General features: G+C 42.4%; 1 protein-coding gene across 2 annotated transcripts in view; it reads left to right on the forward strand.

Annotated features, from left to right (window-relative positions):
• The window catches only part of aatkb (apoptosis-associated tyrosine kinase b), a 41,870-nt gene extending 16,650 nt beyond the window's left edge, over positions 1-25,220 (forward strand). Inside the window, exons 3-13 of one of the 2 annotated variants that reach the window (XM_062415099.1) lie at positions 3,170-3,249; positions 4,803-4,921; positions 8,401-8,488; positions 10,926-11,059; positions 11,507-11,591; positions 12,752-12,873; positions 13,472-13,621; positions 16,213-19,711; positions 20,783-20,912; positions 21,460-21,678; positions 23,325-25,220. In XM_062415099.1, coding sequence (XP_062271083.1) covers positions 3,170-3,249; positions 4,803-4,921; positions 8,401-8,488; positions 10,926-11,059; positions 11,507-11,591; positions 12,752-12,873; positions 13,472-13,621; positions 16,213-19,711; positions 20,783-20,912; positions 21,460-21,678; positions 23,325-23,353 — 4,655 coding nt within the window. In that variant the 3' untranslated portion in view covers positions 23,354-25,220. Of the gene's footprint in view, positions 1-3,169; positions 3,250-4,802; positions 4,922-8,400; positions 8,489-10,925; positions 11,060-11,506; positions 11,592-12,751; positions 12,874-13,471; positions 13,622-16,212; positions 19,712-20,782; positions 20,913-21,459; positions 21,679-23,324 lie in introns of those variants that run through there. The other variant, XM_062415100.1, reaches the window with a different exon arrangement.
• Positions 25,221-25,283: the final 63 nt, after the last annotated feature.

Consider the following 25,283-nt stretch of genomic DNA (forward strand, 5'->3'; position numbering starts at 1 on the left):
GCCGCTGCTATCGCCAAAACTCAGTTCATTCCTATGTCATGGAACTGGTGGATAATAGCCCCAGTGTGTGCGTGCTAACTGGTCCTAACTGGTGCCATGCTGCCCTCTGAGCTGCAAGACAATGGCGGCGATTCTGCTTTTTTGCGTGAGTGGGTGTAAGGAATGACCAGTCTGGGGAAGGCGACAGGGGTGTCCAATATGGCCTCCACACAGTGACAGGACTGTGTGGCAGTCTGGAAAAAGGGAGAGGGTTGGGGGGGGGGTTGGATGGGTTGGTGGTGGAGGGGGGGGGGGGTTGGACACAGCACCACAAAGATCTGTCTGTCTGCTTCTACGCCCAGAATCAAAGAGTCATCGTGGGAGATGGAGAAAGAGAGAGAGAAAGAAAGGGATAGATAGTGAAGGGGTTAGAGTTAGAAGGGGGGGGGGGGGTGATGTGGCTGTCAGCCCTGTTTCATTTGGCTGAGCTGGGACAGGACAGGACGGTCGGGCGTGTTCGGCGGCGCAGGAAGGACTCGGGTCATCGGTGGTTGCTGGATGCTGACAGCGATGCGTTGGGGAGTTGGAGGACAGTCAGACGGATCGGTGCCAGAGGCGGCTGCAGCGGCGGCGGCTCAATATAAAACACATATAAGACCTCAGAGTGGTACGAAACATGGGCAACGTCTACTGGCATGTTCGGATATTTCCCTTCAGAGAGGGCTGATAGCAATCGATCGGACGGGAGATGGATTCCACTTAAGAGCCTAGATGTGGTGCGTTGATATCTATGAAGGACTTTTTTATTGCTTTGTTTTAATTTACTAAGACTGAAGTCTGTGGTTCATCTCTGTATGAATGGGTGACGTAATGTTTCCTCCTTTTTGTATTTATAGGTTATATTTGACGAAAAAGTGGCCCACTATATTGGAAATGAGTAAAAGCATTAACTCCATACCTTATACACAAGTTCAAGCAACTTTTAAATGTCTCAGAATGATTTCATACCTCACTATATTGCCTTGAATGAATGAGATGAATGACACATAGTTAGCCCTCTAACTCAGGCAGTTATAAACCTTCAAAAAACTGAATGAATGTGTTGTGTAACTTGTGTGAGAACAAGAAAATATTCATAAGAGAAGAACAAAATCAGCAAATAGAAACAACACAATTATATAATAAATAATAAATAAATTAAATTATAAGTTCTATAAGTTATAAGAATCAGAAAAAGCTTTAAAATCTCAAAGACTCAAGGTTGAGGGCAGTTTTCATTTCATCCATTTAAAGGGTGCAGAGGACCTTCCAACATTACTGTAAACACGAAGGATCTCTGAGGTTAAATAGTAACTTGATTTAAATGACAGATATGTGAGGAAGCATCAAGAGTAGAGCTTCATAGATGAATAGAATAAGACGTCTTGTTATTCATGTGCATCTGTGTCATAGTTATTTCGTCTGAAATTGATGAAAACAGAGCCAACAATGACGAAAGTTACCCTAACCCACTCCAGGCCCTTTTTCTCCTGTACTCAAATGACTCCTAACATTTCATTTAAAAAAAAAAGAAGCAGTATAAGGAGTGTTGAAATGACAAAAGGATGAGCAGAAGTGTCTCTTACTGGTTTTCTCAAGTTGTGAAAGCATGAGCAGAACTCTTCAGAGCTTGTTAAAGACAGCAAAGAAACTTTGGGGGGTTTTTTTAAGTGGGAAGAGTTTAAAGGACAGTGGCGGTTGTAAAGCAGCGTTAATAATAACACTGTATGAGCTGTTGGTTGTGTCTCCAAGTGATGAATTATCAGAGACTCTGCAGCTTCCTCTCAGCTTTACAGAGCTTTATAGTTGAGTTTCAGCTCATTGTTTATCTGTCCAGCTGCTACTTTACTGTTCTGCTTCACTCTCAGCTGCTCTCATAGCGTCGTTTTCAGAGGCAAAAGCTGCAAAAAAGTCATTATACACTACCTGCTCAGCACCAAATCTGACCAGCTGCTGTATTAAATGGTCACAATGATCAGTTTCTAACAGTGTTTCACCATCTGAGGAACATTTCTGATGGTTAAACTGTGTCCTTCACTCCTGAATCCTGCAGTTTTTAGTGTGTGACAAGATAGGATTAGATAAAATATTCCTTTATAGGTCCCACAATGGGGACATTTTGCATCTTTTAATAGTGAGTTTCAGCTCATTGTTTATCTGTCCGGCTGCTACTTTACTGTTCTGGTTCACTCTCAGCTGCTCTCATAGCCTCGTTTCCACTGTACACTACCTGCTCGGCTCCATATCTGACCAGCTGCTGCATTAAATGGTCACAATTATCAGTTTCTAACAGTGTTTCACCATCTGAGGAACATTTCTGATGGTTAAACTGTGTCCTTCACTCCTGAATCCTGCAGGTTTTAGTGTGTGATGTGTTTGTGTCTCGTAGTGTTTGAACCTACAGAGAATTATCAGAGACTCTGCAGCTTCCTCTCAGCTCTACGGAGCTTTATAAGTTGAGTTTCAGCTCATTGTTTATCTGTCCGGCTGCTACTTTTACTGTTCTGGTTCACTCTCCGCTGCTCTCATAGCGTCGTTTTCAGCCTCTGTTCACTACCTGCTCAGCACCAAACTGCAGCAGAGATTGGTAGAGATTAAAAACAGAGTTAAAACAGAGTGAATATTAGACTTTACATTCATCAAATGGACAGAAACACGACTCCTAATGAATGATAATGTTGATCAGTAACTGCTGGATGTGGAAAGAGGTTCAACATATCAACCTCATTGCAGATTTAACTACAATTCTTCTGACTATTTTTACATATATTTTGTTTTTTTTCATATTTCCACACAGATGAAAAATCAATGAACAAACCTGCTTGAGTTTTGTGTAATCCATTAGCGTTTCTAATTACTGTCAGTGTCACATTTATTACAGTATGATGCTGTAATTCAATCCGCTCTGCATGATATCATAACGATGATGTAACTCTGATGAAATTTAATACTGACTTATTTATTGTGATGGATTACACCGACTGTTATTCAATTGAAGCCAATGGCAGTGGAGTAAATACACACCTGCACATTTTAAACTTGCACGGTTTGCTTTAATATCATGTACTGTAATGTGATTTTGTAGTAAATGGATTACTCATCACTCAAACACCTTCTCCTCTTTTCTTTCTCTTCTCTTCTCTTCTTGCAGTCCAACTCCAGAAATCCACAGATCTCGGCCGCCACACTCTTCTCTACCTGAAAGAGATCGGGAATGGCTGGTTTGGGAAGGTAAGCTTCACTTTTAACCATAGACTGTATATAAGAAATGGACGTAACATCCGTGACGTCACCCATTGGTTTGTGGACTGCTGCTCGGAAGCGAATAGTTTCGGATCTGAGCAGCGCCATCTTGAAAATTTCAGGTGCATGCTGGGTAAAATAAAAACAGGGATTCTACTTATATGGGCATCAGGAGGAGCATGAGGCGCCCTCCTGAACCTGTGAACCAATCAACCTGTCAATCACGACGTAGCCACGCCCTAATGCATACCCTGCTTTATCGTCACATATAAAATCAGGGAGGCCAAAATGTCCCAAATGAACATCATACTGCATTGAAGAAGGCTTTAAACTAGCGATTGAGACCATAAACACATTTTGAAAACGTTTACTGAGGTTATAAATCAAGTGAGAAGTTGGTGAATTCTCCATTGACTTGTATTGAGACGGAAGTCCTTTTGACACCAAAACGGTCGCCCCCTGGTGGCCTTTTGATAGAATGCAGTTTTAAGTTACTTCCTCGTTGGCCTCATTTCAGAGGACCAGAACTCCCCGCCTGCTTCTAACGCCTCCGTCCTCCAGAGCTTCTCCCTGGAGGCTTGAGGCTCCTACTTCACGGCTATTAGTCTTTTTTTTCTTTTTCTGTGATCCTGGACGCTTTGAGGATGGAGTCGTGTTAAAAAAAATGTCTGACACGCTGTGTTACCTGTAATGTGTGAGTGTGTAATGTCAGCCTGATCCTCCGCGCCTTTGATGTCGGCTTGTCCTCGGCACTGATAGACTCAGCTCGGAGAACATATATCGTTCCTCTTCAGGCTGAACCGTGTGGTGCCCATATCGTGTTTTTACACCCTGATAACATGTTGTTGTCATCTTCTCTCTCTCCTCCCTCCCTTCTCTGTTTCTTTTCTCTACTTTCACCTCCTTTTTCTGACTCATACTCATGAATACACATCCGTCTCTTCCACCCTTGTGTACCTTGACTGGGTATGTCCATCTGTGTGTGTGTGTGTGTGTGTGTGTGTGTGTGTGTGTGTGTGTGTGTGTGTGTGTGTGTGTGTGTGTGTGTGTGTGTGTGTGTGTGTGTGTGTGTGGTTGTGTGTGTTTTCTTGTGTCTCGCTGCTCAACTCCTGCATGACTGCTTCATGTTGTTTCGTCTGTCTTTGTGTGACGTTCACTCCCACCCCATGCTTGTCTCTGTGTAAATGTCCATCTCTCTCTCTCTCTCTCTCTCTCTCTCTCTCTCTCTCTCTCTCTCTCTCTCTCTCTCTCTCTCTCTCTCTCTCTCTCTCTCCCTCTCTGTCTGTCTCTCTTTCTTTCTCTCTCTCTCTGTCTGTCTGTCTGTCTCTCTCTCTTTCTCTCTCTCTCTATCTATCTCTCTCTCTCTCTCTCTGTCTATCTGTCTCTCTCTCTCTCTCTCCCTCTCTGTATGTCTCTCTCTCTCCGTCTGTCTCTCTGTCTGTCTGTCTCTCTCTCTCTCTCTCTCTCTCTCTCTCTCTCTCTCTATCCATCCGTCTGTCTGTCTTCCTCGTGCATATCCGTCTCTCTCTGCTCCGTTCCAGGTTCTGCTGGGTGAGGTCAACGCTGGCCTTCATACCACCCAAGTGGTGGTCAAGGAACTGAAAGCCAGCGCCAGCGTGCAGGACCAGATGCATTTCCTGGAGGAAGCGCAAGCTTTCCGGTACACATTTACCTCTGTGACCTGCGTGTTTGTGGTTGGATCTATGTGTTTAAGGGAGAACGGCGTTGGTACTGTAGTCACACTTCTTACTTTCTTTTGAATTCCTCATAAACTGGATCTTGAGTAGATTCCCTTTTAATGTGTAATGGAAGTCTAAAGTGTCAGGTAGGGATAAAATGGGTTTATTCTCTTTAAGCTTATTCTGTTTAAAAGATGTGGACTGTGAAATATATCTTTTGCTCTTGTGACAACCGTCCCCATCGTGGGATTGACTCTATGCGGTTAGTTGTCTCTGTGGTACTTTAATGGGGAAAATAAAAAAATTTAGACAATCTTAGACATTTCAAATATTTAGTTTTATTGAAATACAACAACCTCACACATCTCCTGCATCAAGAGAACATAAATCATAATTATAATAATAATATTATGTATTTAACCTCTCTGACTGCTCTGAGCTTCACATCTGGAGGAGTCTGGCTCTTGTTTGTCTTCCTGACGAAAGAAAGAAAGGACTCGATATATCACACCATATATTATACACGGTCGCCCATAAAGTTGGAATAATTTAGTTTTCAGACACATTCCTCTTTTTATTTTCTATTTATACACATCAGTAATCACCTTTCACCAGGTGCAATGAGATTGAGCAATACAATTTTTTAGAATATATAAACTTTATCTATCAAGAATAAAATTTATATATTTATTGGCGGCCGTGTGTATATACCAACATGTGACGACCAACCCGAAGAGAAAGTGACAAACATCCCAAACTGGGATTTTTTACCACCAAAGCTAACAACCACATGTTGGAGCGTAGTTAAACTATCGCTCTCTCTTCATACTTTTTAATGGTAAAGATTGTTTTATTATAATCTCATTGTGTAAAAGCAGAGAAAGGAGAGCTGGATATTTACATTTTCACATTTAAAACACTAAACATCTTCTCATCTCAGTGTCAATTTACTCCAGAAATGACTTTAAAAGCATCTCACCCAAATTCAGAGACTTTTAGCACCAACACTTTTTAACAGCGCCCTCTAGGGACCAACATCTAATGAATGTGACAACCAACCCTGTTCTTCCCTATTTAACTTTACATTAATTGAAGTACATGCAACTTTTAACTTTCTTCTTTTCAGAGGTAAATATTTTGCTTTTTGCTCTTCTACATTTACTTGATGGTTGGAGTTACTGGTTACTTTGCAATTTCAGATCTACACTACATTTAAAACTAAGATAAACTTAAATAGAAAATACCATGATATATAATATATATAAAGACAGGGATTGGACTGGTGAGATAAACAAACAAACACACATGAGCTTGTGAAGGTATCTAAGCCAAAAAAATGAAATAATAAATAGGAAAGAGTTTAAATAAAGGATAAAAGAACACAAAATAATACCAATTATATTACAATAACAGTCAAAAAACTGGTGATTTATGTAGTTTAACTGAGTAAAAACAGCATGTTAATTACATATATGTGTAATATTATAACAGCTGTAACACGCTAACACACAGTGAGGAAGGTGTGTAGGTGTCAGGTAGTGTGGTTACATCATTCAGCCTGAATTTAAATATATATTAAAGTACTTTATTAAAGTTTCATAATTTAGCTCCCCTGAATCTGGGTTATTCTGCATCTTCAAAGGTGCAACTGTTTTTTATTTATTGCTGGTTTTTAATGTTTAAAGGACGACTGTGTTTGAAAATAATCTAATTCTGGCTGAAAACTTAGAAATAAAAAAATACATGTTCATATGAATAGAGAGGATGTTCATCTTACAGAATAGCTCAGAAACTTTCTGCTTATAACTATAAAAAAGCTCAATTAATTTAATTTATCTTCAGTATCTCCAATTTAAGAGATCATTTTACAAAATGTGTGTCTTTTATAAACTCAAACACACATTTCACTGCTACCCCTGGTTCACTTTTACATAAATAATTTTACATTAAATTCCTTTGAATCTTTGAAGCTTTACAATCTGCACAACATATGACATCATTTAACCTTTTTGAATGAGCCGGAAAATGGAAGAAACCTCAGGAAAGAGCCAGAGAGCCAGAGAGGAGGGATTCTTCTTCCAGGATGGACAGATGTGTAATCTATGTTGTGTGTACACAATAGATCAAAAGAGTTTGTGTTGGACAGAATGGACAAAAACAGGATGACAAAATTATACATAAACGGATGACACATGTGAGGGAATACATTGGGAGGACATAGATCAACTTCCAGATGTGGCCAAACAAAGACGTGTTTAATACACTGTAGTCATGCAATGCATTAATCCAGCCTGTAAAGTCTCAACCATCAAATAATTGCCAGAAAATTGTACTTCTTTGAAAGTGGAGTGTTTATATTATAACATTTGTAAGCTCTTAACGGTCCTGCATAGAGCTCATATCAGCCACAACATGAAACACGATAACATGACAGATAAATGAGCTTCTATACCAGCTGTATCTCATCTGATACACACAGTTTCAACAGGAATTTACCATAAAATAAACTACAAAATATTTCATCAATCCATAACTATTCCTATTGAAGTACCAGTAACTAAAAATACTGCAAAGAAAGACAAAAAATACTACAAAGAAAGATGAAAACACTGCAAAAAATAACAAAAATACTACAAAAGGACAAAAATATTGCAAAGAAAGACAAAAATACTGCAAAAAAAAACCCAAAAATACTGCAAAGAACGACACAAATATTGCAAAGGACGATGAAAACACTGCAAGGGATGACAAAAATATTGCAAAGAAAGACAAAAATACTGCAAAGAAAAAACATAAATACTGCAAAAGAACAAAAATATTGCAAAGAAAAACAAAAATATTGCAAAGAAAAACAAAAATATTGCAAAGAAAAACAAAAATATTGCAAAGAAAAACAAAAATATTGCAAAGAAGAAAAAAAATACTGCAAAGAAAAACAAAAATACTGCAAAAGGACAGAAATGTTGCGAATAAAGACAAAAATACTCCAACGAAAAAAAAGAAAAATACTGCAAAGAAAGACAAAAATACTGCAAAGAAAGACAAAAATACTGCAAAGAAAGACAAAAATACTGCAAAAGGACAAAAATACTGCAAAGAAGAAAAAAAAAATTGCAAACAAAAACAAAAATACTGCAAAGAAAAACAAAAATACTGCAAAAGGACAGAAAAGTTGCAAAGAAAGACAAAAACACTGCAAAGAAAGAGTAAAACACTGTAAAGGATGACAAAAATATTGCGAATAAAGACAAAAATACTGCAAAAGGACAAAAAATGTGTTATTCTTGAAGTAATTCTGGTATTTAATGTATTTTCACAAACCCTGCAGATCTACTGTATGAAACATCACAGTTAATATGTCTCTGTGTGGATGTGAAGAAATTACTTGTATTATCAAAATGTGTAAAATCTCACTTCTCACCCTCCTCCCCTCTTCCTCTCCTCCTCGTCTGCTCTGCAGGGCCCTCCAGCACCCGGCTCTGCTGCAGTGTCTGGCCCAGTGCACTGAGGTGACTCCATACCTGCTGGTGATGGAGTTCTGCCCACTGGTGAGTATCCAAAACCCCAACTGGTCCCACTGTGGAGAGAAGAGGAACGGTTTATAATGTGTGTAAAAGAGATTAATACAGATTTAAAAAGTTAATAGATGCCAAGTGCCAGCAGAGGGCCGGATCATTAAAAGGAAGGAAGAACGGAGGGAAAAGAAGGAGGATAAAGAAGAGAATACAGGAAGGAAAAATGGAAGGAATAAAGGGAGCAAGGACAGATGGAAGGAAGAGAAGACAAGAAGGAAGGAAAGATGGAAGGAAGGAATGAAGGAAGGGAAGACAGGTGGAAGGAAAGATGTAAGGAAGGGAAGAAGGGCACATGGAAGGAAGAAAAGGAAGGAAGGAATGAAGGAAGGGAAGACAGGTGGAAGGAAAGGAGGAAGGAAAAGAAGACAGGAAGGAAAGATGGAAGGAAGGGAAGAAGGGCAGATGGAAGGAAGGCAGGAAAAGAAGAAGGGAGAAAGAAAGGTAGGAAGGACAGACAGAAGGAAGGAAGGGAAGACAGGGAATAAGGGCAGATGGAAGGAAGGAAGGAAGGAAGGAAGGAAGGAAGGAAGGAAGGAAGGAAGGAAGGAAGGAAGGAAGGAAGGAAGGTAGGAAGGACAGACAGAAGGAAGGAAGGGAAGACAGGGAAGAAGGGCAGATGGAAGGAAGGAATGAAGGAAGGAAGGAAGAAAGAAAGATAGGAAGGACAGACGGAAGGAAAGAAAAGAAGAAGGGAGGAAGAAAGGTAGGAAGGACAGACAGAAGGAAGGAAGGGAAGACAGGGAAGAAGGGCAGATGGAAGGAAGGAATGAAGGAAGGAAGGAAGGAAGAAAGATAGGAAGGACAGACGGAAGGAAGGAAAAGAGGAAGAAGGAAACTGGGCCGGATTGGACCTCTCGGCGGGCCGGTTCTGGCCCACGGGCCGCATGTTTGACACCCCTGATCTACAGTGTGAAACGTGCAGCTTATGAAAGCACCTGAAGTCTTTTGATCTTTGCTTTTTTAATTAAATGTCAGTAACTCATTCAGATGGATTGGGAAACAAAAGTTGTAACATGCAGTTCATGGGATTGTTTTTTTTTCAAAGTTACCAATAAGTCACACTAGACTTGTACTATACTCACAACTGCAGCGTTAAATCCACCCTCAGCTCTGCAGGAATGATGAGTTCATTTCATTTAACACCCCGTATTTGCTGTGATATTGAAGCGATGAGAAGAACGGAGGATTAGATCTTTGCCACTTCACATCTATCAAATTTAAATCCACTCTGCTGAGAGAGTAATAAGAGTTGCATGTGATGAAATATGTTTTATTCACTTACAATTCTATTTTGTATTAGATTTTTATTATTAAAACAGCACCACGACTACAGATTTATTAATACATGTGTGGAAACAGAGGTGCTATTCTCCCTCATTGAAAATAATCCAGATATATTTAAAAGGTTTCACCACTGGACACAAAACATCTCCTACAGGATTGAACTGAAGAAATAGGTTACTTGTTTTTTCTACTATGATGTACAATATCAACACTGCCCCCTGGTGGTCAGAGGTTATATAACACACAGATTTACTGTCCTGTGTCTTTGCTGTGTTTTATTTTTTTTTTTAGCTTTTTATTTATTCCACATCTTTGAAAAACATGAAGATTTACATAAAATCAGAAACAGTTGCTTCTGAGAGGATATTAAAAAAAAAAATATATATATATATATATATGATATTTAACCTTCGTGTCGTCCTCCCGGGTCAAATGGACCTCGTCTGTTTTGACTGTTCCTTCTTTCCTCCCTTCCTTCCTTCCGTCTGTCCTTCCTCCTTTCCTCCTTCTCTCTTTCTTTCCTCCCCCTACCTTCCTCCCTTCCTTCTTTCATCTGTCCTTCTTTCCTTCCTTCCTCCCTTCCTCTTTTCCTTTTTCCCTCCCTCCCTCCTTCCTTCTTTCCTCCCCCCCTCCTACCTTCCTTCCTTCCTTCTTTCCTCCGTCCCTCCCTCCCTCCTACCTTCCTTCCTTCTTTCCTCCGTCCTTCCCTTCTTCCTCCCTTCCTTCCTCATTTCCTTCCTTCTTCCTCCCTTCCATCCTTCCTTCCTCCCTTCCTTCTTTCCTTTCCTCCTTTCCTCCCTTCCTTCCTCTCTCCCTTCCTTCCTTCCTTATTAGGTAAGAATAAAAATATTAAGAACGGTATACTAAATAATTAAATACTAAATAAAAAACCAAGGTCTGAGGCTGTGTGATGAAGTGCAAAAATAAAAATATATAGTAATAAACAGTTTAAAGTGAGTTTAGTCCAGGTAAACAAGTGAGGTAAAACAGTGAGGTACATAACAGCGATACAGAGGGTGGAGATTAAGCAGAGAAGTCTAACTGTTTTCCTTTTATTGCAAGATTTTATGTCCAGATCTGAATGTTTCCTCCCACTCATCATCGGTTTTTGCTGTGTTTTTTAAAGGGGGATGTGAAGAGTTACCTCCGGAGCTGCAGGACTGCAGAGACCGTGACACCGGAGCCACTGATCCTGCAGCGGATGGCCTGTGACATCGCCTCGGGACTGCTGCACCTGCACAAACACAACTTCACACACAGGTAGAAGCACACTCTGCAGCTTCTTAATGTTTTTTTTAATTTATAAATATCAGGCGTTTCAGGATTTGCACCACTTCTTTTGCTTCTTCTCCCGGTTGCTTCCTGGAACAATATCCTGGTGCTGCCTGAGTGCTCCTTACAGACTCCAGCATCAGTGATTTTGTTGCAGGCGGTGACCCTTCGTCTCCAGAACAACTCAAACCTGCGCCAACTTTATTTCATAAGGTTAATAATTTGTATTTTGTAGCCCGTCAGTCATGTGATTTATTCTGTTATGCAAGAAATACGACCTTTCTGCAATGTTCTGGTCTTGTTTAGTATGTTTATAAATAATGAAGAAATGTAACAGCTGTTTACTCCTCTTCCTCCTCCTCCTCCTCTTCCTCCTCCTCCTCCTCCTCCTCCTCCTCCTCCTCCTCCTCCTCCTCCTCCCCTCTCTGTCACCAGTGACTTGGCTTTGAGGAACTGCTTGTTGACCGCCGACGTCTCCGTGAAGATTGGAGATTACGGTCTGTCTCAGGCCAAGTACAAGGTAGAAAAAACATGCACTCTGTAAAATATGCACAAACACAAGCAGCGTTATTTTCTCTGCAAATAGTTTAATTTGTTCCCGGGAAATGTGGCCAAATGGGAAAAAGAATGAGATGAAGGAAGCTTGTTGAGTTGAGTAAACGAGTGAAAAAACATCATTTACTCCACCCGAGTGAGTTTCTACAGAAATGACAGATTAAATTCCTCAGTGCTCATTTTAAGTGCTTAAATGTAATAAAGGACGACGATTTAAAAAGCCAACAAATACATGTTTGGGTGGGATTCTTTGGAAAAGCAATTAGTCAAAACTGTAATTAACTGTTTCGATATATTAAAAACATGATGAAACACAAGACCACATATTAATATCATGATAAATACCACATGAATGCAGCTTAACCCTCCTGCTGTCCTCGAGTCAAGGAAGGGAGGGAGGAAGAGAGGAAGAAGGAAGAGAAGGAAAGAAGGAAGAAGGAAGGAAAGGAGGAAAGAAGGCAGGAAATGAGGGAGGAAAGTAGGAAAGGAAGGAAGGAAAGGAGGGAGGGAGGAAGGAAGGAAGGAGGGAGGGAGGAAAGAAGGAAGGAAAAGAGGAAGGAAAGGAGGGAGGAAGGACAGAGGAAAGAAGGAAGGGAGGAAGGTAGGGGGGAGGAAAGAAAGAGAGAAGGAGGGAGGAAGGAAAGGAAGGAAGGAAGGAGGGAAGGAAAGAAGGAAGGAAGAAAGGGGGATGGAGGAAGGAAAGAAGGAAGGAAAGAAAGAGAGAAGGAGGGAGGAAGGAAAGGAAGGAAGGAAAGAAGGAAGGAAAGAAGGAAGGAAAGAAGGAAGGAAGAAAGGGGAATGGAGGAGGGAAAGAAGGAAGGAAAGAAAGAGAGAAGGAGGGAGGAAGGACAGACGGAAGGAAGGAAGGAAGGAAGAAGGAATGAAGGAAGGAAGGAAGGAATGAAGGAAGGAAGGAAGGAAGGATGGAAGGAAGGAACAGACCAGACTTCATAAACTTCTCTTCTAATAATTAGTCTTTGTCAGAATTAAATGTTAAAAGTGCTTCAGATTTGTAACTGAGACTGATTGTTTGTTTTTCAGTGCAGCTGAGATAATGATTAAGATGATTTTCTTCACTGTTTACTGCTCTGTTAATATTTGACTCGTCCTTCTCCTTCCTGTCAGGATGATTACTACGTGACATTAGATCAGATGTTTGTGCCGCTGCGCTGGATCGCTCCGGAGCTGGTGGACGAGGTGCACGGAAACCTGCTGGTGGCTGACCAGACCCAACAGAGCAACATCTGGTAGGGTTAAACACACACACACACACACACACACACACACACACACACACACACACACACACACTTTTGTCTTTATATCCTTGCGACGACACTCATCTAAGTGGGAGGAAGGAAGGAGGGAGGGAAGGAAGGAAGGAAAGGAGGGAGGAAGGAAGGGGGGAAAGGAGGAAAGGAGAAGAAGAAAGGATGGAAGGGAGGAAGAAGGAAGGAAAGGAGGAATGAAGGGAGGAAGAAGAAGGAAGGAAAGGAGGGAGGGAGGGAGGAAGGAAGGAAGGAAGGAAGGAAGGAAGGAAGGAAGGAAGGAAGGAAGGAAGGAAGGAAGGAAGGAAGGAAGGAAGGGAGGATGGAAGGACGGAGGAAAGAAGGAAGGAAGGGGGGGGGGGGGGGGTTTAATTGTATGTTTTTAGTATTATAGGGTTATTATTTTTATTTCTCAAATTGCATGTTTTTATGTTTTTTTTATGTCAATTCTTACTGTTAAATGTTTGTTGTATGTAAAGCACATTGAGTTGCCATTGTGTATTTAATGCTCTATATAAATAAAGCTGCCTTGCCTTGTGTTTAATCTTCACGGTGTGCATGTTCTCCTCTGTCTCAGGTCGCTGGGTGTTACCATCTGGGAGTTGTTTGAGCTGGGAAACCAACCCTACAGACACTACTCTGACAGACAGGTGCTAACCTACGCTGTGAGGGAGCAGCAGCTGCGACTCCCAAAACCGCTGCTCAAAGTGCCTCTGGCTGAGCGCTGGTGAGACACACACACACACACACACACACACACACACACACACACACACACACACACACACACACACACACACACACACACACACACACACACACACACACAAAGAAACACATTTAAGATACACTTTCAACCTCTGTGTCGTCCTCCCGGGTCAAATTGACCCCGTCTGCTTTGACTGTTCCTTCTTTCCTCCCTTCCTTCCATCTGTCCTTCCTCCCTCCCTCCTTCTCTCTTTCTTTCCTTCCTCTCTCTTTCCCTTCTTCCTTCTTTCCTCTGTCCTTCCTTCCTACCTTTCCTGATTTTCTTTCCTTCTTTCCTTCCTCCATTCCTCTTTTCCTTTCTCCATCCCTCCCTCCCTCCTACCTTCCTTCCTCCTCCTTCTCTCTTTCTTTCCCTCCTCTCTCTTTCCTCCCTTCCTTCTTTCCTTCCTCCCTCCCTCCTTCTCTCTTTCTTTCCTTCCTCTCTCTTTCCTCCATTCCTTCTTTCCTTCCTCCATCCCCCTTACTTCCTTTCCTTTCTCCCTTCCTCCTTCTCTCTTTCTTTCCTCCCCCTCCCTTCCTCCCTTCCTTTTTTCCTCTGTCCTTGTCTTTCCTTCCTCCATTCCTCTTTTCCTTTCTCCCTCCCTCCCTCCCTCCTTCCTTCTTTCCTCCGTCCTTCCTTCCCTCCTTCCTTTCCTTCCTCCCCTCCCTCCTTCCTTTCTCCCTCCTTCCCTCCCTCCCTCCCTCCCTCCTACCTTCCTTCTTCCTCCCTTCCATCCTTCCTTCTTTCACTCGAGGACAACAGGAGGGTTAACATATCTAACAGTCCTCGAGAAGAAAAGAGGAGGAGGACTAACACTATTTCAAGCAGAACACTATTTAATCTGTTTCAGGACGAGTGGATTCTCATTTCTACTGCAAAGAATTTAATTACTATGCAAATTCTGCCAGTTTTACTTTCCTAGTTTGGGGACATTTATTTTTCAGTTTTCTTCTTTTTTTAGTCCCGTTTTTACAACTTCATTAATTCATTTGTTATTTGCACCAGAAAATGTCTAAAAGCACATTTTCATCCGTGGTCCCTAGACGGGGGAACGCTGCTCTGAAATCTGAGAGGAAACAGTAACAAACATTAAGAGAAAATTAAACACTGTGCTAATTATTTTTTTGTTCCTTGAATTAAACATGATAACATTTCAGAATTAAAAACAAGAAAAAAACAAATTCTAACAAGCCTGTGTCCTAAAAATGATGTTTATATACATTTAAATTGTTTTCCCAGTTATGTTGAGTCGGCCTGCTGGATTATGTTCACAAGAAACGTTTTGTTGGTTGTTTTTGGATGAATGAAGCTACGTTTATATATCGCTCTGAAGTCAGTGGGAAGAGGTCAGCGTGGATGGTCGGGGGACAGATTTCAGGATTCTCAAACCAGAGACCAGAGTTTATAGACTTAGTCCTGTGTATTTAGGTTTAGGCAACAAAGCACTTTAGTTAAGGTTGGTAAAAAATGGTGATTTGGCTTAACCCTCCTGTTGTCCTCGAAGCAAAGGAGGAAGGAAGGAAGGAAGGAAGAAGGAAGGAAGAAAGAAGGAAGGAAGGAAGGAAGGAAGGTAGGAGGGAGGGAGAAAGGAAAAGAGGAAGGAAGGAAAGGAGGAAAGGAAAGAAGGAAGGGAGGAAGGACGGAGGAAAGAAGGAAGGAAGTAAGGAAGGGAGAAAGAAAGAAGGATCGAAGGAGGAAGGATGGGAGGAAAGGAAAGAAGGTAGGGAGGAAGGATGGAGGAAAGAAGGAAGGAAGGGAGGAAGGATGGAAGAAAGAAGGAACGAAGGAAGGTAGGGGAGAGGAAAGAAAGAGAGAAGGAGGGAGGGAGGAAAGGAAGTAAAGAAAGAGGGAGGGAGGAAGGAAGGACAGAAGGAAGGAAGAAAAGGGGATGGAGGGAGGAAAGAAGGAAGGGAGGAAGGAAAGAAGGAGGGAGGGAGGAAGGAAGGACAGAAGGAAGGAAGAAAAGGGGATGGAGGAAGGAAAGAAAGAACAGTCAAAACAGATGGGGTCAATTTGACCCGGGAGGACGACACGAAGGTTAAATGTCAATAAATGTTGTACTTGGAATCATTGCATTGCTCTTTTCTCCATTAAACTAAGACTATGATCTTTCCCTAACCGTAACCAAGTGCTGCAAGTACCTAAACATAACCATAAAAAGCTTAATATTTATATAATTACTTGCCAAATACATTAATCAACAATACTGTGTCATTATGCTGACACAAAACGTATTTTAGCTCAAATTTCATAGAGATCTCATAGTATACAGCATGAAATATAAAATATGGCTGTTCTCATTAGCTTATATCACTGTTAATAGATTGGGGTTTCTAGAGTATATAAAAGGATTGCTTTAGCCATTTTTTTGTTCAGACAGGAAGATATTATGTCTTTTGTTATACTCCACCTCCTTCGTAAATGCATCAAATTGAAAATAATGTTGGCTCAGGGTTGAAACAGGGTTGAATCTGAACACCTCCACAGAGAATCCTAAGTTATCAGTATGTAGACTTTGCAACAACTTGTATGTTTTTGTCATACCTTTATATCTGATCTGTGCCCCTCAGGTACGAGGTGATGCAGTTCTGCTGGCTCCAACCGGATCAGAGGCCCAACGCAGAGGAAGTCCACTTGCTGCTCAGCTACCTGTGTGCCAAGGGGGCCAGCGAGGCCGAAGAGGACTTTGAGAGGCGATGGAACTCCATGCGTCCCAATACCGGACACAACAACCTCCGTGGTGCCTGTGTGATGTCACGAGACCATCCCTCAATGACCTCCTCCTCCTCTTTCCCTCTCCTCGAGCAGTTTTCGACCGGAGATGGCTACCACTCGGAGTCTGGGGATGACATACTAACAGTCACAGAGACCAGCCACGGCCTGAACTTTGAGTACAAGTGGGAGCATGCCAGGGCAGAGCTGTCGTACAGAGCCTCGGAGTCGTCTGCTACGCTGGGTCATCAGGCATTTTACCCACCAGGAGGCATTGTGGGAGGCTGCCCCATGGAGAGCCACAGCCATGGAGTTTCACCTCCTTACTACCAACCAAAACATCTACATGCTCCAGGCGTACTCCCCGTCCTCAGTGCCCATAGCCCCTCTATAAGCAGTGAATACTACATCCGCATTGAAGAGCCAGTAGACTGTAACATTGATCTGGACTACACCATGTGCTCCTACAGCCCAGACTACCAGGGCAGCAGTGGGAGCTTCCTTACTGGGAGTGCGGACTCGGGCGAATGCATGGCTTGCCCATCACAGGCCAAGAATATGGGCCCCTATTGGTCAGCAGACATCCTTAAGTCAGATGTGTATGACTCAAATGACTCAAGTCCTGCTATCTCCCTGACAATGGAGCCCCTTTTAGGGCAAGTATCAGACAGCAGCCCCATAAGACCCTGGGAGTCTAGTCACTATGTGTCCTATAAAGACCGAGATGGGGGTTACTACTATGAGCACTCACCATCTTTGGGGATAGATCACTATCTGATTGGAGGTGAGCTTTCCAGTGAGCATCATCATCAGGAAAGCTGGGGGTCAAGAAGCCTTCGCCAGGCTTTGGGTGAGTTGGACAACCCGCTGGGTATATCCCCCTCTGTAATCAGTCCGCCTCAGCAGGCCTACAGAGACACATACCTAGACACAAGCCAGGCCTCTATCATTGGGAAGAACGTGACGGGGGGCTACTACGACATGATGGGCTCCCTGAGGAAGACCATGCCCAGCCACACCAGGCACAACAGCCACTCTGTCAGTATCGACATGGAGACAGAGGGGGCGCTCTTTATTGGACACAGAGATAGTGATACAGAGGAGGACGAAGAAGATATATTTGTTGAGAGACACACCTGCAACACTTGGCCTTCGAAACATCGCCACAGCAGCGTAGGTCACCACAGACGAGCGAGCCACAGCTGCAAACAAGACGCTTACGTAGATTTCCACTACACAATGCCGAGTACAGACATTGAAGACTCCTGGCCGGACGAGCACAGCCTGGCTTTCCACACTCTGCCTAAACCCATTGACTATCTTGAGCCCCACCAGGCCAAAGACAACAGCGCTTGCCTTAATCTGAGTAAACACCACACAATGGTGCCCACAGACAACTGCAATGCCTACATTTACCTGTGCCATGAGGGCGAGACTCAGGTGCCAGCGTCTGGAGAGTGCTGCCACTCGCACTTTGTCGATCCACTTACTGGCTTGCTAGTCAGAAACAACACCTATAGTCACAGCTACAGCCACAGCAACTACATCAGAGATAAGGCCATTGAAATCCCAAGCAATGAAGAGATGATCAATCTATCGCCAGCTCCAGGTGGTCCCATTGTCCCTAAACCTGCTTTGATGAAGACTGAAGACAATGGAGAGCAGTATGTTGACCTCACAACAGATGACGCACTGTTTAAAGAGAAGAGGGAGGATGTAATCAAGGAAAATCTAATCATGCAAAAACCAACAGAGCCTAAAGTAGAAGAGGTGACCCTTACAATGACGAAAGCCACTCCTCCTCCTCCTGATGACAACACACATGTGATGGTTGCTCTCACAGATCCACAGTCAGAGATAAGTAACACCGGTGACAGTGGCGTAGACCGAGGTGGCTCCAGCGTGAGCCTCGCCGACATCCTCGACTGCAGTGATGAGGAAGAGGACGATGACATCACAGACGATATCACCGATGTTACCTCGGGCATCTTCGCTGACGAGTCCAGCGAGCTGAACGCTTCTCCTGCCTTCAAGTCGCTACAGAAGCAGGTAGGAACTCCTGATTCTATGGATTCGATGGATCTCCCATCTGCAGCCGGGTCCTGTGAAGGCTTCAGCCCTGCGTGCTCTCACCCTTCCAGCTCACCTAAAGCGATGGACAGCGGCTACGACACAGAAAATAATGAAAGCCCTGAGTTTGTCCCCAAAGAGCCTCATGAACCTCGTGAACAACCTCTAGGAAAGCCTCCCCTTGACACGAGCCTGGAGGAGGAAGAAGTTGAGGCCCAAGAGATGCCCACAGAGGGTGAGCCATCACTGGATGAGGATTCGGCTTTAGGTACCTCACAGTCATGTGACGACATCCTTCTACCACTGAGTGAAAATACCCCATACAGAGACTCTGCTTACTTTTCAGACTACGAGAATGAAAGGCAGTCCAGGGATGAAGGAGAGGAGCTACCAGAGAAAATAGAAAACGATGAAGAAAATGTTGAAAAGGAACAGCACATGGAAGAAAAGAAGGGCGAGAAAAGGAAGAATGAGGAGGAGGAAGAATTACAGGACACTGTTGCAAGCAAAGGCATAAAACTTGAAAGTAAACCCACATTGACTCGAGGTGCAGAGTCATCTTTAGAGGACTGTGAGCAGGATGAAGTACTGGGGTTACCTCTGCAGCACTCTGATAGCGCCTCGATAGCAGAAGGCGGACTGGATGAATGGCCATCTCAGGAGGAGAACTCTTCTCTGGGAGACTGGGCAGCAGAGGTGGTGGGAGCAATGGAGGAGGCCCTCGGTGCCCTGCATGAAGAATGTAACTCCAACATAAATGTAGAGGAGGTGGAAGCGAAGGAGGAGGCTCAAACTTTAGAAACAGCAGAAGAGCCAGCGATCAAGACAATTCAAAACAAGCCATCAGGGATCTCCGGAGAAACCCTGCACACCTTACCCAAAGACGAGGTGGCATTGCAGCACACGGCAAACACCAGGCGGTTTTCTTCTTCTTCGCCTCCACCTCCATCCACTCCTCCCCCTCCGCTTCCTACAACAGAGGGCCGAGGGTGTCCGGCTGACGGGGAAGAGGCGGACGGCGAGGAGGACGGCGACACAGACGACAGCGACGAGTCGGACGAGGATCTGCGGAAGTACGGCGCGCGAGAGCAAAGCGGAGGGGAGGAGAGCGAGGACGAGTGCCACCCGGTGCCCATCGTGGTGAGCGACAACAGCGACGCCCACAAACTGCGAAGCCTCCTCAAGATGCCGACGCTGCTTACAGTGGAGAACCTGGCGGAGGACCTCGACTGCAAGAAGAAGACAGTGTCGTTTTTTGATGATGTCACCGTCTATCTGTTCGATCAGGTGAGAGTCACAGAGGGTATATTCATCTATTTACTATTTAAACCTTAGTTTAATGTGAAAGGTGCTCTCATAGTGCCAACATTTTAAGATAATGATCAACAAGTTTTTGTAGCCTCTTTTAATTCACTGTTTTATGGTTTCATGCCACATTTATTTTATGGGATACCCTCATTAAACCCCTGTAGATAACCATTTATAACCAAAAAAAAGCTTTGATAAATCAAAAGGAAACATGGTTGAGCATCTAGCAGCTAAAAAAGCCCAAGATGTTTTCTAGTTAGTGGCGAAGGAGAGTGAATGCTGGACTTATATTAATCAAGTGGACAGAAACTTGACTCAAAATTAAAGGACAGGTTCACAAATGTTCAAATCTGTCTTAAAACAATAGTCAGGTCCCTAAATTATCAGTGAACCTAGTTTTTCTTGCTGTAATCATTCCTCCTGTTCATACTTACCATTAGCAGATCCCTTCATAATGCACTTTTAATGTAATTGATGGGGGACAATATCCATAGTCCTCTTCCTGTGCAAAAATGTTTTGAATATGAAGCTTCAGTTCTCCAAATGAGTCAACGTTAAAGTCTTTTTAGTGCCAAATTCCCTCTTCTTGTTACTATACTTCCACCACAGCTCAACAAGGAAACACAAAGAGGGAATTTGATGCCAAAAAGATTGAAATTATGTCAGATATCCACTTTATTTGACTAATTTGAAGCCTCATATTATCTTCCCTTAAACGTTTTAATACATTTTTCCTCAAAACATGGACTGTGGATTTCGTCCCCCGTCATTTACATTGAAAGCACATTTATCTTCTAATGATTAGTATTAAGAGGAGGAATGATTACAGCAAGAGGAACCTGTTTCAGTGCTCATTTGGGAACCTGACTGCTGTTTTAAAACAGACTTGAAAAACATGTGAACTTATCCTTTAAGGCTTAAGACAAGAGATAACAACATTAAAAAACATTGATACAGTAATGCTGTTTATCTGTTTAAAAAAAAAAAATCACTTACTTACAGCTGATGTCAAATCTATCTAACAAGCACTATATATTTTTCTTCACACAGGAAAGTCCGACTAAAGAGTTGTCTGAACACGGCTTCTCTTTGGGAGCAGAGGGTCAGAGTTCACGGAGCAAATCCCAGGAAAGGTTGAGCGCCTCGGACGACTCCTCAGACGGGAACATCTCAGAGGAGAGTAAGTACAAGAAAACTTCTTTAAAAATGTAATTAACCTTTGTGTCGTCCTCCCGGGTCAAATTGACCTTGTCTGTTTTGACTGTTCCTTCTTTCCTCCCTTCCTTCCTTCCTGCTTTCCTTCCTCTATCCCCCTTTCTTCCCTCCTTCTTTCTTTCCTTCCTTCCTTCCCTCCCTTCCTTCTTTCCTCTGTCCTTCTTTACTTCCTTCCTCCCTTCCTCTTTTCCTTTTTCCCTCCCTCCCTCCTTCCTTCTTTCCTCCCTCCCTTTCTTCCTTCCTTCCTTCCTTCCTTCCTTATTTCCTCCTTCCTTCCTTTCCTTCCTCCCTTCCTTCTTTCCTTCCCTCCTTCTTTCCTCCCTCCTTTCCTTCATTCTTCCTTCCTCCCTCCTTTCCTTCCTTCTTCTTCCCTTCCTTCCTCCTTTCCTTCCTTCTTCCCTTCCATCCTTCCTCCTTCCTCCTTCTCTTCCTTTACTCGAGGACAACAGGAGGGTTAAAGAAGAATTAATGAATCGATAAGCAAATAAGTTTGAATTACTGTCTTCTCTCAGGCGCTGGGTACGAGTGGGAGGACGACTTCCCTCTGCTCCCATTACCGACATCCTCAGCATCATCGGACTCTCCTCCTCCTCCTCCTCCTCCTCGCCCCGTCAACAAAATCCCGGATCCTAAACCAGCCGTGCAGTATTCCCGCTTCACCGTCTCCCCATCCAACGTGTCCCGCTTCTCCATCACTCACATCTCTGACTCTGATATGGATTCAGCAGGAGGTGAGTCAACCTTAAAATAACTAATGTATTCTTACTTAAAACCAAACTAGTTAATTGGATTTTACTGGCTCAAATGATATTTTTTTAACAAAGCTTCAGAGAGAAATGTGACTTAATGGTTCAAAGCTGCAACAAATCTAAGGTTTTCTCTTTTCATATCAAAGTTATGAGGGATTTTTCTCCAGTAAGTGGGGAACCATCTTATTACTGGTTATTGCCTGAGTATCAAGTTACCAACAAAACTCTTAGATTTAAGATTATTCGTGCAAGATATTGAGCTGTTTTTAATACATGAGTGCAGAGCATGCAGGCCTAATAATAGATAATTGTAATTAATTGCAGCTTTATGAAACACATCTTGAATTTGTATTAGCTAGTTCTCGTCTCTGGAGTCAGTAAATTAAGTAATAATGAAGTGAAGATTAAATTTGACTCTGTAGTAGTCCTCATTAGCAAGTGTATTTGCTAACAGCAGTGAAATGATCTCCCTTGAATTTTAACTGATTGTAACTATCGGTGATAATTTTCACATTTGAAAAACTCTGAATATCTAAAGAAACAGGTTGGAGGTTTCTGCCACAACTTAACCCACTTCCAAAATGCATGGAGGAAGACGTCAAAGCTCCAGCAACACTTGTAGTACAGAAGAACTTTATATATATACAAATATAAAGTTATAAAGTTCTTCTAGACTACAAGTGTTGCTGGAGCTTTTGACTTTCTTCAAACTCCAAATATCTGAAATTAAACTTGGCTCCTTTGAGGTTTAATTTAAATATTGACTCCTAATTCATGCATTAATTTATGATCATGTTTCAGTTAATACGGCATTAAAAGGCTGCTTTAGTCTTGCATTAGACTTAATCTCTGTCTGGGAAACTATCCTGTAGTAGATGCAATTATTGGCTTCAGCATATAACCACAGACTGAATTACAATGTGTTGCTCACTAATGAGATAATTCACTTTCATGCCAAATATCTTTCAAATCTGCCAACATTTGGGAGGAGGAAGATGTCTAGTAGCTTGTACTTGTGTAGATTAATCGTCCTGTTGTCCTCGAGTCAAGGAAGGAAGGGGGGAAGAAGGAAGGAAGGGAGGGAGGAAGGAAGGAAGGGAGGGAAGAAGGAAGGATGGAAGGGAGAAAGAAGGAAGGGAAGGAGGGAAGAAGGGAGGAAGAAGGAAGGAAGGAAGGAGGAAGAAGGAAGGAAGGAAGGAAGGAAGGAAGGAAGGAAGGAAGGAAGGAAGGAAGGAAGGAAGGACAGAGGAAAAAAGGAAGGAAGGTAGAAGGGAGGGAGGAAAAAAGGAAGGAGGGATGGAGATAGGAAAAGAGGGAGGGAGGGAGGTAGGAAGGAAAGGAAGGAAGGAAAGAAGGAGGGAGGGAGGGAGGAAGGACAGAAGGAAGGAAGAAAGGGGGATGGAGGAAGGAAAGAAGGAAGGGAGGAAAGAAAGAGGAAGGAAGAAGGAAGGGAGGAAAGAGAGAGGAAGGAAAGAAAGAGAGAAGGATGGAGGAAGGAAAGGAAGGAAGGAATGAAGGAAGGGAGGAAAGAAGGAACAGTCAAAACAGACATGGTCAATTTGACCCGGGAGGACGACACAAAGGTTTAATCCCTTCTGGATTTTGATTTGTGTTTTTTTTTTTTGCAGGAAGCAGCGAGGACGGAGACAAAGAGTAAACGAGCCGATGAGATCTACTGCCTCTCTGTGACGACCGCTCGGCCTACTAGCATGACTTCTGATTCAATACTTTTTAAAACGTCAGGTTTTAGAAAACACAAGACAGTGCCTCTTACCGCCTGTGGACACTTTACCACGTCGTAGGACTTGACCTAAGCTGTTTTAGATTACTGAAAAAGAGTATCATTAATATATAAAAATACAAAAAAACCCTTACAGAATATTAATATATATGTACTGTATGATGTAAAGAATTTATGAAAGCAAGCAGGGGGAAACTCATATGTTGAATTCTGCATATTTTTTCGCGAGCAAAGAGACAAAAAATGGAAGGACAGACGTTTTTGGAAAGCATCACCTCTTTCACTTTTCCTTTTAATGATGAGGAATATTTATGAGAAAACTGTCAGACCTGCAAACTCTCACTAAAGTAGAGTAAAAGACACATTGACCGACTGGTTTTTCTTTTTTTTTCCAACAAAAGGATCAGCACTTTGAACAAAGACTGTACAGCAACCACAGATTTCGTACTTTTTCGGGAAAAAAAATTGGAAAACTTGTCTTAATGAGTATCAACGACAAATCCTTGAGGTATCACAAGTAATATAATGTTAAATATTTGGGTTTATTGGACACTTAAGCGTGGCGGATGGACGCAAAGGGAATTTTAAAGGCTCCTGTCTGGGTTACAGTATGTATGTATGCTGATCGAACCTGGACAACCTGATGATTTTATGATTTTCTTTCTTTTTTTTTGTATCAGGACCACTACTGTACTGTTTTACATAAATATGAAGCTCTCTATCTCTCTCTTTCTCTACCAAACTGAGTGCCAGCACCACCATCACTACCAAAACTCCTCTCTCTCTGTCGGGCACAACATCGTCGCTATTAGTGACAGCGAAGTGCAAGGATCTTTTTCTCTCCAAATATAGCAATGCATGGTTTCAAATAACTAGAAAAACATTATCTGTAAGAATTTACTGTTTAGAGACAAAAGCGGCCAGTTTTTCTTAGCTTTCTTTTAGATTTTGGAGCAGAAAGACAGGCAACACATGGTCATAGAAATCCTCTTTTTTACTGTCACTGGTCCAAAAGAAAGTTGGCAGCAAGAAGAGATATTCAGTATTTGGATTACTACTAAATCTCTCAAACTAACATTGGCCAGTAGGGATGGACGATATGATGAAATCAGAGATCACACACACACAGTAAATTTAAAAAGATTGCGATAAGGATTTAAATCTTGACGTAGCACAATTTCTTAGACAAATAGACAAAATGGGAATGTCTGTTTTTGGTTAACACAGAAAGGTGCTTCATCATATTACCGCAAAATCCATTATTTCCAGAGATAAGTGGTCTTAATCTATTGGCAAAAATATTCAAATTGGCCAAGCAGAACGTGAGATATTGCAGATATCGTCATATTGCTCAACTCTACAGGCTAATACTTAGAAAAAAACATCGTTGCACAACAGTATTACAAGTTTGTTAAAGTCATATGTGTCTGCACAGAGGTTAGTCGGAACAAAGAGTGCTTTTGCAAATGTAAAATAGCACATTACACATCCAGTATTTTTCAGCTTATGTTCCATTTCTACCATTTTATCTGTCGGTGAAAGAAATGATAGGGGGGAAACAACTTCCCTGCTGTACATTTTGGCTACACTGAGCTCGTCTTTTTGTACTGATTCTGGTATAAGAAAAAGAAAAGTGTTGCAGTTGCATTATATAAATTGGGTCGGTGGAAGTACGTTGCTTCCAGGTGGGGAGTTCCGGTCCTCTGAAATGAGGCCAACGCGGAAGTAACTTAAAACTGCATTCTATCAAAAGGCCACCAGGGGGCGACCGTTTTGGTGTCAAAAGGACTTCCGTCTCTACAAGTATACAAGTCAATGGAGAATTCACCAACTTCTCACTTGATTT

Source organism: Scomber scombrus, unplaced genomic scaffold (genome assembly GCF_963691925.1).
Source record: "Scomber scombrus unplaced genomic scaffold, fScoSco1.1 SCAFFOLD_116, whole genome shotgun sequence".
In the NCBI taxonomy this organism is placed as follows: domain Eukaryota; kingdom Metazoa; phylum Chordata; class Actinopteri; order Scombriformes; family Scombridae; genus Scomber; species Scomber scombrus.